General features: G+C 39.4%; 1 protein-coding gene across 1 annotated transcript in view; it reads right to left on the bottom strand.

The window, feature by feature from the left end:
- Window positions 1-16,233, bottom strand: part of ADAMTSL1 (ADAMTS like 1) — a 200,224-nt gene that overhangs the window by 151,879 nt on the left and 32,112 nt on the right. The window contains exon 2 of the mRNA XM_004373511.1: window positions 7,633-7,760. Coding sequence (XP_004373568.1) covers window positions 7,633-7,760 — 128 coding nt within the window. The remainder of the gene's footprint in view (window positions 1-7,632; window positions 7,761-16,233) is intronic.

The raw sequence follows: 16,233 nt of genomic DNA, 5'->3' as shown, positions 1-16,233 counted from the left end.
AAAAAAAAAAAAAAACCCATTGCCATCAAGTCAATTCTGACTCACAGTGACCCTATAGGACAGAGTAGAACTGCCTCATAGGGTTTCCAAGGAGGGGCCGGTGGATTTGAATTGCCAACTTTTTGGTTAGCAGCCCAACACTTAACTACTGTGCCATCAGGGCTCCAAAGTCATAAAAGACCTTTAAATCTTCTTTAGCCATCAGTGCAAAGGTTACCATCACACTTAAGAACATCCAGGCCTCTGACTCATCTTCGTCTCAAATGAGCTGCAGTTTCCCCCTTTGACCCTGGTCTTGGCATAGAACTAACACATGGCATACATGATGTTACACACAGTATTATTAAGTGCATTATGCATCCGGAACTCCTTATGGGCAAAGCCAAAATAACTGGCTGAGGACAAATCTAGAGTTCTCAGAGATGGATCCTTAGCATCAAATAAAAAGACGATTAAGTAATTTAGGTTGAAGAAGGATAGTTCCCACTAAACAGCATAGGCTAGTAGGTCAAGCAGACAAATGAATTCACTAGAAACATTATTTCCGTTTTTTTAGTGGGGAGGATGAAAGATTTGAGAGAGAAGAAGGTTCTCCAGGCAGCTGGTACATTGCTTAATTCACTTGAAATAAAATGAAACCAAAGTACAAGTAGGTACAGTTTCATTTTTAGTCAAAAGAAATTGAAAGGTGATATTATGTACCATTTGCTGATGCTAGATTAGCAACATCTACATTAGCAGAGTAACTCAACGAGACCTAATACAATCTTACAGCAATTAGCAAAGGTTGTAGAAATTTTTTACAAGTGTCTTCCTTTATTGTTCAAACTAGGGCTGTAGGTAAAGACAATTATCAATGCTCCAATATTAGAAATTGGGAAAATCAAGCACTGCTTACTTTCTCCCAGTTTCAAAGAAAGGACCGGGGAGAAGCCAAGGAAAGGTTTCTTTGTAACTCCCCAGATCAAGGCTTTTTCCCTGGCATCAATCATTACTCATTGACAATGCAGGCTTTTAGAATTAATGATTATAAAACAGATTATATTAATATACAATGTTAACATACATAAAATACTTTATAATTAGGATTGTCTATATTTTCCTTTATCTTTGCATGCACTGATTTTTTTTCTGTAACTTTCAAAATATCACTCAGAGAGAATGTCCTCTACTCCGGAAGTTAACTGAGCCTACTCACAAACTCTTAATCCATTAGGGAACATAATTAACTCCTCAAACTTTGGATAATATAGCTCCCTTCACAGTTCTATCATATTGAGAATAGAATAATTATGAACTGATAGAATTAAAAAATATCAGAGCTGGAAGCCACGTAAGCACTCAAGCACCAGGCCTGGAAATCTGGCCTGCCTGCAGGTTAATTCACCAGGTGAGTGGTATTTATTTGAGCTGACTTTAAATGCTTACCATTAGACTACTATACACATTCCAGATACCTGTTGGCCCTCTAAGGACATATACATTCAAAACCTCTGACATCTCCTGAAAGTATAAGATGATTGAACTCAATTCAGATGCCTAAGTCTGGAGTGGGGAGATGACAAAGAACTTTAGTTCATTAAGAATGAATAAGAAGGTCATAGAAGACCATCTGTGGTAGACAGAAAAAATGATGCCCATTCTTTACCCTTCACTGCGTCACAATCTTTTCTGTGTAACATTTTTGCTCTCTTACTCTGACCCTGGGCTTGGCCATGTGACTTTCTTTGACCAATTGGATTTGCATTGGTCAATAGGATATAACCAGATATGACATAATCAGAGGCTTCAAGCAGGCCTCCCGAACTGTGGCTTGCTCTCTCTTGCATCTCTGTTGTCACCATAAAAATTTGCCTAAGATAGCTTGCTGGAGGATGAAGGACACATGGAAGAGAGCTGAGTTGTTCAAGTTGGCCCAGATGAAGCTAGCCTGGATTAGCCAAGAGCTATCTAAACCAGGTATGTGATCAAGCCCAGTCAAGATCATCAGAGCCATCTAGCCATATAATCACTTATTTTATATTCCAGTGAGGTTTAGTTGTTGTTTGCTATGCAGCGTTGTTGTGACGTTAGATAACCAATACACAAATTTGAGCTTCCATTAGAGCTAAGGACCTAAGGAGAGTAACAGAAGAGATTCCATACAGTACTAGAAGGTATGGTATTGGGTGTTCAGGGAAAAAACTTGAAATCATTTAATATCAAATTGATTTTAAGTCTTGAAGTTGTACATAAATCTCATAAAGTATCTGCTTCGAAGTTAAGAGAAGCAAGTAAGCTAAATCCAGCCTGGGAATAGCTCTAGGACCATATTTAAGTAATGATTTAGTTACAGTTAAGTATTATTGAGAAAAATGTTTGATTGTATTCTATTTATCTTGCTTTAACTTCAGTTTGTTTTCATACATACACTTATCATTTAATATTTCTTACTGCTTAAAGTTATCTATTTTATAAGAAAATAAAAATTTTATATACAAGAATATAACTGAAGAGGTAAGCTTGATGCCAGGTCTCTCCATTAACTCTGACTGCTAAAAGCTTAGCTTTTTGAAACATGAGGCTGTAACCCAGGGATTGCTGTTAATACTGAAAGGAGATCTTGATTACAAGAAAAATACCAAGAAAACAAATAGACTCTACAATGATCGGTCTCATATTGTCTGGAGCAAAAGAGAGAAGGAAACAAAGACTCAGAGAAGAAACTAGTCTACAGGACTAACAGTCTACATGAACCACGGCCTCATACACCCTGAGATCAGAAGAACTAGATGGTGCCCAGTTACCACTAACGACTGTTATGATTAGGGCGACAATAGATGGATCCTGATAGAAGGGGGGAAGAATGTAGAACAGAACTCAAAGTTTTAAAAAAAAGTCCAGACTTGCTGGACTGGTTGAGACTAGAGAACTCCCCCAGACTACTGCCCTGAGATACCCCATAAAACTTGAACCAAGAGTACTCCCAGAGAGCACCTTTTAGCTAAATAACAGATTGGCTCATAAAATAAAGAATATTACCAGTGAGTACTAGACAGCTTTTAAAAAATCATCTATATGAGACCAAATGGTCAACAATTACTCTAAAGCAAAGATGAAAGGGTAAGGGGACAGGGAAACTAGAGTACTAGAAGCAAAATATCCAAAAGGGAATTAATGAGAATGTTAAAACACTGTGAAAAACATAACCAATTTTCTGAACAATTTGTGTAGAAATTGTTAAATGGGAACCTAATCTGCCACGTAAATGTTCACCAAAAACACAGTAAAATATTATTAAAAAAACAAAAAACAAATAAACTCCTAGGTGCTTGCCAACTTAAAAGATGCTGAAGGTCACTACACTTTTGTTCTAAGATGCTAAGCAAATGGGTTCAAAGTACACGGAGAGAAGATTAGAAGTCATCCAAAATGAATGCTGGATGCTCTTTATTTGCCAAAGCAGGCCTGCTCCACAATTTTCATTCCATATAAAGAAAGAGAAAACATGGGGGTAAAAATGCTGTGTTATAAAACTTACAAAGGGATATGAAGTGGCAAAAGAGAAAGCCAAGGAGACACAAGTATTTGAGAATCTTTAATTCAACAATAATAATAAAATAATACCAAGGTAAAGAAAACTGAATTTTGATTGTGCAAGGGTGACACTTGGAGTCCCTTCTGGGTGAGCAAGCCTGATCAGTAACCATAGAGGGCCCTTTGCCATAGTGAGTGTGATGGTTAATTTTATGTGTCAACTTGACTAGGCTACAACTGGGCACCATAGCCTAGCTAAGTTCAAACTCTAGTCAAACACTAGTCTGGATGACACAGATAAGGTAATGGCATGTGATTAAATCAGCCGGCCCTAAGTGAAGCAGATTACCCTCCATAAGTAGGTGGGCCTCAGCCAATCAGCTGAAAGCCTTAAGAGCAAAAAAGGGAGCTTTCCCTACGTGGGATTCTGCCTCCAGGCTATAAATACACATCTTGCCAGACCTCCTACACAGTTCTTGTTGCCTGACCTATGGATTTTGGAACACAAGACTGCAATAATCTTCCCTGTTGCCTATGGATTTGGGGACATAAGACAACAGGAATCTCCAGCCTATCACCTGACCTACAGATTTTGGACTTGCCAGGAACCCCATAATCACATGAGCCAATTCCTTAAAATCTCTCTCATTCTATATATGCATAAAATATATGCATATAAATATATATACACAAATTATATATACACATACATGTATGTATGTATATATATGTATGTATGCGTGTGTCTATCTAGTTCTGTTTTTCTAGAGAAACCTAAGACAGTAAGTTCTCCATAACAGCAACTTTCAAACTTTTTTGAAATGATACATATTTTCTATCACAACCGAGTAGGCACATGCATATATATATAACTGAAACAAAAATTTCACAAGTCGATACCTATTCTTACTACAACTACCACCTCATAGCCTATTCTATTTCATTTTTTAAAGCAATGATTGTGGCTCACTTACTTGGTTTTACCAAACACTAATGGGTCATGATCCTCAGTTTGAAAAATACCACATACATGAGAGTCTTAGATCATGAAGAAGCTATCCAAGCTATTTAATGATAGCATGTTTTGTAGCTAAATCATCAAGCACTTTTCTAAAATATAAGTGTTACTTTACATAAAAGCCAAGTCATTTTAAAAGTCACTATTTCAGCATCTCTGTATATTCAGTGGCATAACACACTGATGGGATACTATCCCGATGTTTGCATTTACTTATTCCCTGTGGATCTTTAAGTTGCTTTTGGAAGGCAGATTTTCTAAAATCAATATGCCTCCAGAGACAATAATACAGCCCTACTTTTGTTTGTCTGTTTCTTTTCTTTTTAATCTGTAGCTGGGGGGTTTAACTCATTAAGGCACAGAACTAGCGAGCTAGTAAGGTCATATCATATGATGTTGTTCCCTGAAAACCCACTGTGATCACAGACTGCACAGCTGAGCCAATTTGTTGTTTGTCTCAAGAGGACCCCTGGTGGCATAGTGGTTAAGATCTTAGCTGCTAACCAAAAGGTCGGTGGTTTGAATCCACCAGCCGCTCCTTGGAAATCCTATGGGGCAGTTCTATTCTGTCCTATAGGGTCGCTATGAGTTGGAATCCACTTCACAGCAATAGGTTTTGATTTTTGGTGTCTCAGGAGGATCAGAATCAGTACAGCTCAGCATAAACTCACTTCCTAACACAACTCTTACTACGGAATGGTCTCAAAACATATGTAGGGCACGTATAATCATTTTGATTATTGAAACTAACCCATTTCATAGAACTTGATGTTTACTCTTTGAAGAGTCCTTTTATGGTTAAAAAAAAAAAAGTATTTTCATTTGTACCCAGATTGCCCCAGCACTCATTGATGGTGGCAGGTTTTGATTTGCTAAAGAATGACTACATTTCTTGAACAGCATAGAATATATTCATGTGTATAATCTATTAGTTCATATTAAGCACCAGAACATAAAGACACACAATAATATTTCTTTATGTTCTTGCCAGATTTGGAAATGCCACCTGTTTGGAGAGTTTTTTCTTCAAATCCCTAAGGGATGCGAGGGTCCCTCTGAGTTCTCCCTTCCATTTTTTTAGTTTCCTATCCAACCTAAAATGAATTACTGCACACATTTGTCAATATTAGAAAGTTAAATAGGGACATATCTTCTCAACGTTTATAATTTTTGAATTTAAATTCTACTTTTCCAACTCATTTATTCTTAATAAAATCCTAGTAACCGGAGTCTTAACTTACTGGGTGATGAACTGGTATTTTTGAATTTCATACAGCATCAACATTCGATTATTTACTGAACGATAAACTTTTATTTGTGATTTGATTTGTTTGCTTCTCAGCCTCTCACTCAGTAAATTACCCTACCACATTGTAACATTCACGTCACTGAGACAATATGAAAGATCCCATATGTGTCCTAGCTTTGTGAGACATATTTTGGCTCATCCCTACAGAATATTCAAGCATGCTAATTTGAGAGAACTTGATGACAGGAACATTCCAAATTTGTACACTTTGGCTTTGTTGATTACTGTTTATTAACAGTTATGCCTCATAGTACTATTATCATGTAATATCACATATTGCAGATTTAGGAAGCTTTTGACATTTCAGATTAAGAGAGCAGTTGACTCATAAGGAGGAAAGGTCCATTCTTTCTTATCAGCTCTGGAATCTGGTTTGATATGAAGCTGGCTTCAAAAGAGGACAGATTCACTCGGTGGTGGATGCAATCCAATAGACCCACCTTCAGTGCAGACCCAAATACTAGAATGGCCAAATACCAGAATTTATCTAGTATCTTGCAGGTTACACCTTTTGGTCATGTTTCCCAGGGTTACATCAGTTCCATTGGGTCCTGTCTGGAACCAAAATGGTCTCTAGTTATCAAATGATTCAGGGAAGAAACATTTATTGAGCTCCTAATATCTGCCTGTGGAGGGCTTGGTGAAAGAGAAAGAAATAAGACTCAGACTCTGCTTTCAATAAACTCTCACTCTATTAGATAAGTTGATATTCTGCTACTTTCTGCTGTTTATGAAAATTCTAGAAGAATCAATGGATGCATATTTTTCTTCTTCTATTTCATGTTTTATTATATACAGTGATTTTGATCAAAACTCTTGCTCCATGTAACACTTTTCACCACCAAATAAAATCTTTCATTAAAAAATACTACCATGGAACTTTATATCTTATAGTTTGCAGACAAATCTAGTCATAGACCACACAGCTGATAAAGCACTTTTGAATTATTAAAATTATTATTAAAAAAGACTTTCCATTCTAAGGCCTCAGGCCTTTTCCTTTCAGCTTAGAAGCCGTTAGTCATCCCTCTCTCCACCGTCATCATCCTTCCTACCATCCATGCTCCAATTCCCACTGCAGTTTCTATTCTTGCAAACCCCTTCATACTCAAAATTCATCCCTCATTGTCCTTAAGAAACTTTTAAATATTATAACATCTACAAAGCTAAATCAACATAGCAGTCATTCGTAAAGCACTTAACAACACTGGAAATCCATCCATCATAAGCTCAATGTGCTAGGAACACATTATCATTGTTGCTATTATGGTCACCGTAATTGTTAAGGTGATGTAAAACGTTTAACATATTACAGAGTTAAAGAAACTAACTCCATCTCTAATAATAAATCTTCCTTTCACGTCTAATATGAAAAAAAGTAACAATTTACTTGGTAAATGAGATAAATTTGATATTGCTTATCATATAAGAGGGGTTCCTGGGTGGTTCAATGGTTAATGCACACAGTTGCTAACCAAAAGGTTGAAGAAAGAAAGGCCTGGCAATCTACTTCTGAAAAATCAGCCATTTAAAGCCCTATGGAGTACAGCTCTGCTCTCACACACGGGACTGCTGTGAGATGGAGTCAGCTCAACAGCAACTGATTATCATACAAGAGTATATAAATGCCTAGCTGGGGACGGACATTAAAAAAAAAAACAAAAAAACTCCTTTCCTTCACCTGGATTTGGGAAAAACTAAATGTTCTCCATAACCCCAACCACAAAAATACACCTCGAACTGCTACCTCTGGGCCTCACCAAAGACCTCCAGTGTCTGCGGAACTTACTTGCTGCTGAGGCAGCGTCTCAGGGAGTAGGAGGCCCCTCCACCGCAGGTGCGGGAGCACTCGCTCCATGGGCCCCAGGCGTCCCACAGGCCGTCCCGGTCCTCCTCGGAGCGCGCCGTCCTGGAGCTCTGTGAGAAAGGAGAGGGTGATCAGCACCCTGAAATATGCATCCTACAATGTGGGCAGCTGGTACAGCTGTACATGTTAGCCCTACTGGGGATGAAATGTGCGTCAGATTCTCAGATTCCTTCCAATCACGTGATGCGTACAAGTCAGTTTGTGGTACCGTGGTGCCCTGCACGTTGCTATGGTGCTGGAAGCTATGCTACCAGTATTTCATATACCAGCAGGATCATCCATGCTGGGTAGGTTTCAGCAGATCTTCCAGACAAAGACAGACTAGGAAGAAAGGCCTGGTGATACACTTTCAAAAATTCACACACACACACACACACACACACCCCCATTGGCCAAGCATTTAACCACCGTGCCACCAGAGCTCCTTTTTAAAAATTAGCCAGTGGAAATCCTATGGGTCACAATAGAATACTGTCTGACACAGTGCTGGAATATGAGCCCTCTAGGTTGGAAGGCACTCAAAATACACAGTGGTCAAAACAATGGACTCAAATATACCAGTGATTATGAAGATGGTGCATGTGATGGTTAAGATTGTACGTCATCTTGGCTGAGCGATGATTCTGTGTTTTGGCAGTTGTATAATGTTATGATCACTTCCCTGTTAAAATCTGATATGTGATCACCCCCATGATGAGATCTGCTGTGAGCAGCCAGTCAGTTGAAAGGGAGTTTCCTTGGACATGTGGCCGGTATCTGAATATAAGCAGATATTCTGGCTTTTGCCTGCTCTGGATCCTGCAGCTGGCTCCTGTTCACCTGACCTCTGGTTGTTGAGACTTGAGCTAGCAGATTACGTGCAGTCTTGCCTGCCATTCTTGGGATTCATCCATCTTCACAGCCTGTGAGCAAGAGCCCTGCTCTCCGACCTGCTGATCTTGGGTTCACCAGCCCCTGTGAGAAGCTTCTATCCTGATCCATGGACTTGGGACGTTTTAGCCTCTACAATCATGTGAGCCATTTCCTTGATATAAATCTCTCTCTCTATATATATTTATGCTTTACTGGTTTGCTTCTCTAGAGAACCCAGCCTAAGACAGTGCAGAACTGGGCAACATTTCTTTTTGTTGTACATGGGGTTATACGATGAGTCGGCATGAGTTGAAGCCAACTCAATGAAAACCAACAACAACATGTGTTTGGGCGAGGGATATTTGAGTTTAAGGCTCCTGGGTAATGACGGAAGGGGGCAAGAGATTACATTAATGGAACAAAGGGAAAAGGGGGCCAGAAATAGGTATCTGGATTAGAGGAAGATAAATTGAATTGAAGTCACAATTTTGCCAGGGTGCATGAGTCTACTGTTTGTCTCTTTGTGAACAGAAGCTACTCCTAGAGAATTTCCTGCTCTGAGAAGCTTGACATGTGCACATCAGCACTGCTTTCCAAAATTTAACAATATTTTATACAACCGACAACTGTTTTCAATGAAGTTATTTCATTCTCAGTTTTCAGATTTGTTCAATGGAATAACTGCATGAAGTAACTTGACTAATACAGGGATTGTCTCTAGACAGATTCAGTTACTACTTGCACGTTTCTTAATGAAATCTGCGTCAGCTGTAAGGATAAGTGTTATTATGTAACAGCCTCAATGTTTCGCTTCTCATTTAAAACAAATGTAAAGTTTGTGCTGTGGTTAATAGAGCAGGCTCTGAAGTTTGAAACTGTGTCTGGTTTGCATATGAATTCTGCTTTTTACTAACAATGTGTCCTTGAGCAAGTAACTTACCACCTCCCTATGCCTCAGTTTACCATTTTATAAAATGGGGATAATATAATCATGCCTCTAAACACACACACACACACACACACACACAAAAAAAAAAAAAAAACAACACTGGTACACAAGAGGATTAGCTAAAAGAACTTAGCCCAGGACAAGTGCCAGAGTAAAGCACTCAATGAGTATTACCTAAAATCATTATTTTATTATAAATTGAGAATATGCTACATATGTAGGTATATAGTTCTACAAATAGCTAACGTAAATTTTGGCCAAATTCTTTTGCTGAATAAAACGAATGAGACATCCAAACATTGAAGGTGGCATCTTCTCATATCAATCCAAGACATACATACGATGAATCTTGAAATTTCTAAACTATAGTTGGGAAAACCAAATTGTAAAGCAAATGTGCATCTTAAGCAATGTGACAGTTTTATCTTCAGTTTTATCCATGAAGGGGTAAAACTGAAGCATGGGCAGTGTGGAATCTCGGGAGGGCCTCGGCTATCAAGGTTACAGGAAGATGGTCTCTTACAAAGGTTGTGAGAACTTGCGATGATGTAAGGAAAGTGACCGGCACACAGTCAACTCTACAAATGCTAGCTATGATTATTATCATTGTTATTTTTAATTACTTTTTCATGTCCCACCTAGTTATACTTAGGTTTGTATCATCCAGGCAGGAGGGGCCCCTAAAAAAAAAAAGGAATATCCTCCCACTCCCAGAAAACTATTTATTTTGCAGTGATGCAATTCTTTATAATCCTTTATCATTCCCCTATAAATCTACACTTTTGGGGCTCCATTGTCAAACTGAGTACTCCTTGGAACTTTTGCAACCTGTGGAACTTAGGTCAGAAACCTGGCCTCAGGATGTTATAGCAAGGGTTTTCTAATTGGTGCATGCTTTATTTAGATTCCCAGAAAAAACATTTGAAAGCATGGTGGTTAAAAGCAGGGACTGTGGACCTACTCAGCCTGGGGTGGAATACTAGCTCCACAGCTTTCCAGCTATATAATCTTGGGCACATACATAACCTTTTTATGCCTTAGTTTTCTTATCAGACAATGAGTATAATAATGTTTACCACATCACTGTGTCATTGTGAGGATTAAAAGAGGTTATATATAAAAAGTACATAAACCAAAACAAACAAAATATCAGTTGCTGTTGAGTTGATTCTGACTCATGGCAACCCCCTGCATGTCAGGGTAGAACTGTGCTCCATAGAGTTTTCAACAGTTGTGATCGTTTGGAAGTAGATCACCAAGTCTTTCTTTTGAGGTGCCTCTGGGTGGATTCAAACTGCCAACCTTTCAGTTAGTAGCTGAATGCTTAACTATTTGCACTACTTCCGGACTCCAAAAAAGCACATACGGCCGAAAGCACTATACGAACACTGGCTAAGGAGCCCTCGTGGTGCAATGGTTAAGTGCTAGGCTGCTGATCAAAATGTTGGCTGTTCAAATCCACCCAGCAGCTACGCAGGAGAAAGACCTGGCGATCTGCTCCCGTAAAGATTACAGCCTAGGAAACCCAATGGGGCAGTTCTACTCTGTCACATGAGGTTGCTACGAGTCAAAAATAGACTCAATGGCACCTAACAACAACAACAAAGTATTTGCTATTATTATTATGATTATTAATAGTAATATTATTTTAAAAAGGCAGAACCTCCCAACCACCTGCCATATTGCATCTGCCTGGTGATGTGATCTGGCAGGAGTTTTAGGTTCCTGTAAAATACGGCACTGAATGGCTAACAGAAACACATTGGTAACCCCAAAGCCTGTCCTTCCTAAAGGAAGTATATACTGAGCTCCAAAGTCTGGTTTTTAGGATTAATAAAATCAATCTCTAATCACTGCAATATGGGTTACTCTGTTTCTTTCCAGAGTTTAATTAAATAGCGAGGGAGAAAAGATCCTTTGCCATTGAAGGCCATATTCCCAAATCCCTTCTCTATATGCCCATTAAATCTATTCCCCAGATTTTTAAAAGCTTATTGAGAACCTCTTGACCCCCTTCTTTTTCGCTCTGTGTGGCTGAAAGATTGGACTATTGAGTGAAGTGCAATATTTGCCTGATGCAGTAACTGTGTGACAAATATAGATTTGTACAATGCAATTTCCCTCATTTCACTCCAGTTAAATGAGACTGAACCAAAAACCAGCATCCCAAATGCTAGGATTCATGCAGTCATTAAAATGAGTGAGCTGAACGATTACAAAGTATGATGCTGTCTAATTACTACAACTGCGAAAAACAAACACGCACAAATCATACATGCTGCATTCCCACGTGATCGCCACTCTACCGTGAGATCAGAAAGCCAAATCCTTGGGGGATTTCTCTCCGGCTGCTTGCTGGGTTGAGACAATCACAAAAGAATACATAGTTGTGATTTTGCTTTTCTAGACCAATAAATAGTTTCCAACTCTGCACTACAGTTGGTTGATATTTTTCACGTGCCTTGTCTAAAGCGGCACTAAAGAGGCTGTCAGGTGAGGTTTCACTGACTAAACATAACTCATCACAAGTGACAAGTTTCAGCACAACTAGACACACTAAGTGCCCACATTTCTCCGAACGCGATCACACACTGACTGAGAAGCAGGACACAGGCCTATTTCTCAACCTGGAACAAACTCTGGATTTTGTTTTAATAAGTGGTGTAAACATAATTCATTTCAACTGGATCGATGTTTAATGTTAAAGGACAGTAAAGTGATTTTCCTCCTCTTTAATTGTATCAGATTCTTACATCTATTACCAGAAACGTCATTTTGGCACTGCCTCGCAGGCCATTTAAAGTCTCCAAGTATTTGTTTACTGCAGTTTCTAAGTGACCTTCAAAATAAACAAATTTTGTGTCTCGTCCAGGTGGAGCTCATGCTTACTTTTCTCATACTTTAGGATGTACATTCCTCTTTTTTTTTTTTATTTGTGCTTTAAGTGAAAGTTTACAATTCTAGTTAGTTTCTCATACAAAAATTTATACACACATTGTTAAGTGACCCTAGTTGCTCTCCTTATACTGTGACAGCACACTCCTCCTTTCCATCCCGGATTTCCCACGTCCATTTAACCAGCTCCTGATCCTCTCTGCCTTCTGATCTCGCCTCCGGATAGGAGCTTCCCATTTAATTTCATGTATCTATTTGAGCTAAGAAGCACACTCTTCATGAGCATCATTTTATGTCCCATAGTCCAGTCGAATCTTTGTCTGAAGAGTTGGCCTCGGGAATGGTTTTAGTTTTGGGCTGACAGAGAGTCTGGGGGCCACGACTTCTGGGGTCCCTCCAGTCTCAAACCATTAAGTCTGGTCTTTTCACTAGAATTTGAGTTCTGCACCCCACTATTCTCCTTCTCTGTCAGAGACTCTCTGCTGTGTTCCCTGTCAGGGCAGTCATTGGTGGTAGCTGGGCACCATCTAGTTCTTCTGGTTTCAGGCTGATGAAGTCTCTGGTTTATGTTGCCCTTTCTGTCTCTTGGGCTAATATTTTCCTTGTGTCCTTGGTGTTCTTCATTCCCTTTTCATGCATTCCTCTTGACTTTAAACCGTAAACTTCAAATTGCATGAAGCAAGGGAAACTGAGGCAGAAGAAAAATAAGGAATAGACCAGGGGCTGGCCAATGCACTTCACATGCAGGCATCACCAGTCTGTTGGTGGAGGCTTGTATGCTGTTATGATGCTGGACAGGTTTCAGCAGAGCTTACAGACTAAGGCAGACTAGGAAGAAAGGCCTGGTGATCTACTTCAGAAAATCAGCCAAGAAAACCTTGGGGTTGGCTCAAGACTAGGCAGCATTTCATTCTGTTGTACACGGGGTGGCCAGGAGTCAGGGGCTGACTTGACAGCAGCTAACAATAACAACCCCCCATGCATCTGTCAGTTTGTTGTACTGTGGGAGCTTGTGTGTTGCTGTGATGCTGGAAGCTATGCCACCGGTATTCAAGTACCAGCAGGGTCACCCATGGTAGACAGGTTTCAGCTGAGCTTCCAGACTAAGACAGACTAGGAAGAAGGACCCGGAAGTCTACTTCTGAAAAGAATTAGCCAGTGAAAACCTTACGAATAGCAGCGGAACAGTGTCTGATATACTGCCAGAAGATGATCCTCCCAAGTTGGAAGGCACTCAAAATACGACAGGGGAAGAGCTGCCTCCTCAGAGTCAACCTTAACGACGTGGATGGAGTCAAGGTTTCAGGACCTTCATTTACTGATGTGGCATGACTCAAAATGAGAAGAAACAGCTGCAAACATCCATTAATAATCGGAATGTTGAATGTACGAAGCATGAATCTAGGAAAATTGGAAATCGTCAAAAATGAAATAGAAGGTATAAACATCGATATCCTAGGCATTAGTGAGCTGAAATGGACTGGTATTGGCCATTTTGAATCAGACAATCATATGGTCTACTATGGCAGGAATGACAACTTGAAGAGGAATGGTTGCATTAATCATCAAAAAGAACATTTCAAGATCCATCTTGAAGTACAACGCTGTCAATGATAGGATAATATCCATATGCCTACAAGGAAGACTAGTTAATATGACTCTCATTCAAATTTACACACCAACCACTAAGGCCATAGATGAAGAAATTGAAGATTTTTACCAACTTCTTCAATCTGAAACTGATTGAACATGCCATCAGGATGCATTGATAATTACTGGTGATTGGAATGCAAAAGTTGGAAACGAAGAAGGATCCATAGTTGGAAAATATGGTCTTGGTGACAGAAATGATGCCGGAGATTGCATGATAGAATTTTGCAAGACCAACAACTTATTCATTGCAAATACCATTTTTCACCAACATATATGGCGACTATATATGTGGACCTCGCCAGATGGAATACACAGGAATCAAACTGATTGACTACATCTGTGGAAAGAGACGATGGAAAAGCTCAATATCATCAGTCTGAACAAGACCAGGGGCTGACTGTGGAACAGAACATCAATTGCTCACATGCAAGTTCAAGTTGAAATTGAAGAAAATTAGAACAAGTCCATGAGAGCCAAAGTATGACCTTGAATATATCCCAGCTGAATTTAACAGCCATCTCAAGAGCAGATTTGACATGTTGGACACTAATACCCGAAGACCAGACAAATTGTGGAATGACATCAAGGACATCATACATGAAGAAAGCAAGACATCATTAAAAAAACAGGAAAGAAAGAAAAGACCAAAATGGATGTCAGAAGAGACTTTGAAACTTGCTCTTGAATGTCGAGCAGCTAAAGCAAAAGGAAGAAATGATGAAGTAAAAGAACTGAACATATAATGACATGTGCAAAGAGTTGGAGATGGAAAACCAAAAGGGAAGAACATGCTCGGCATTTCTCAAGCTGACAGAACTGAAGAAAAAATTCAAGCCTCGAGTTGAAATGGTGAAGGATTCTATGGGGAAAATATTAAACGACACAGGAAGCATTAGAAGAAGATGGAAGGAGTACACAGAGTCACTATACCAAAAACAATTGGTAGACATTCAACCATTTCAGGAGGTAGCATATGATCAGGAACCAATGGTACTAAAGGAAGAAGTCTAAGCTGCACTGAAGGCATTGGTGAAAAACAAGGCTTCAGGAATTGACGGAAGATCAATTGAGATGTTTCAGCAAAGGAACGCAGCACTGGAGGTGCTCACTAGTCTATGCCAAGAAATTTGGAAGACCAACCGACTGGAAGAGATCCATATTTATGCCTATTCTGAAGAAAGGTGATCCAACCGAATGTGGAAATTATCGAACAATATCATTAATATCACACGCAAGTAAAATTTTGCTAAAGATCATTCAAAAGCGGCTGCAGCAGTATATTGACAGGAAACTGTCAGAAATTCAAACCGGATTCAGAAGAGGACTTGGAACCAGGGATATCATTGCTGATGTCAGATGGATCCTGGCTGAAAGCAGATAATACCAGAAAGATGTTTACCTGTGTTTTATTGACTATGCAAAGGCATTTGACTGTGTGGATCATAACAAATTATGGATAACATTGCGAAGAATGTGAATTTCAGAACACTTCATTGTGCTCATGAGGAACCTGTACATGGATCAAGAGGCAGTTGTTCAAACAGAACAAGGGGATACTGCGTGGTTTAAAGTCAGGAAAGGTGTGTGTCAGGGTGTATCCTTTCACCATACCTATTCAATCTGTATGCTGAGCAAAAAATCCAAGAAGCTGGACTTTATAAAAAGAAGAACAGGGCATCAAACTTGGAGGAAGACTCATTAAAAACCTGCATTATGCTGATGACACAACCTTGCTTGCTGAAAGTGAAGAGGACTTGAAGCACTTACTGGTGAAGATAAAAAACTACAGCCTTCAGTATGGATTACACCTCAACATAAAGAAAACAAAAATCCTTACAACTGGACCAGTAAGCAACATCATGATAAATGGAGAAAATATGAAAGTTGTCAAGGACTTTGTTTTACTTGGATCCACAGTCAACACCCATGGAAACAGCAGTCAAGAAATCAAAAGACGCGTTGCATTGGGTAAATCTGCTGCAAAAGACCTCTCTAAAGTGTTGAAAAGCAAAGATGTCAGCTTGAAGACTAAGGTGCGCCTGACCCAACACATGGTGTTTTCAATCACCTCATAAGCATTGGAAAGCTGGACGGTGAATAAGGAAGACTGAAGAAGAATTGATGCCTTTGAATTGTGGTGTTGGTGAAGAATATTGAATATACCATGGACTGCT

Source organism: Trichechus manatus, unplaced genomic scaffold, assembly GCF_000243295.1.
Source record: "Trichechus manatus latirostris isolate Lorelei unplaced genomic scaffold, TriManLat1.0 scaffold00025, whole genome shotgun sequence".
Taxonomy (NCBI): Eukaryota; Metazoa; Chordata; class Mammalia; order Sirenia; family Trichechidae; genus Trichechus; species Trichechus manatus.
Note: the sequence above shows the minus strand (reverse complement) of the source record. Positions and strands in the feature narration are given on the sequence as shown.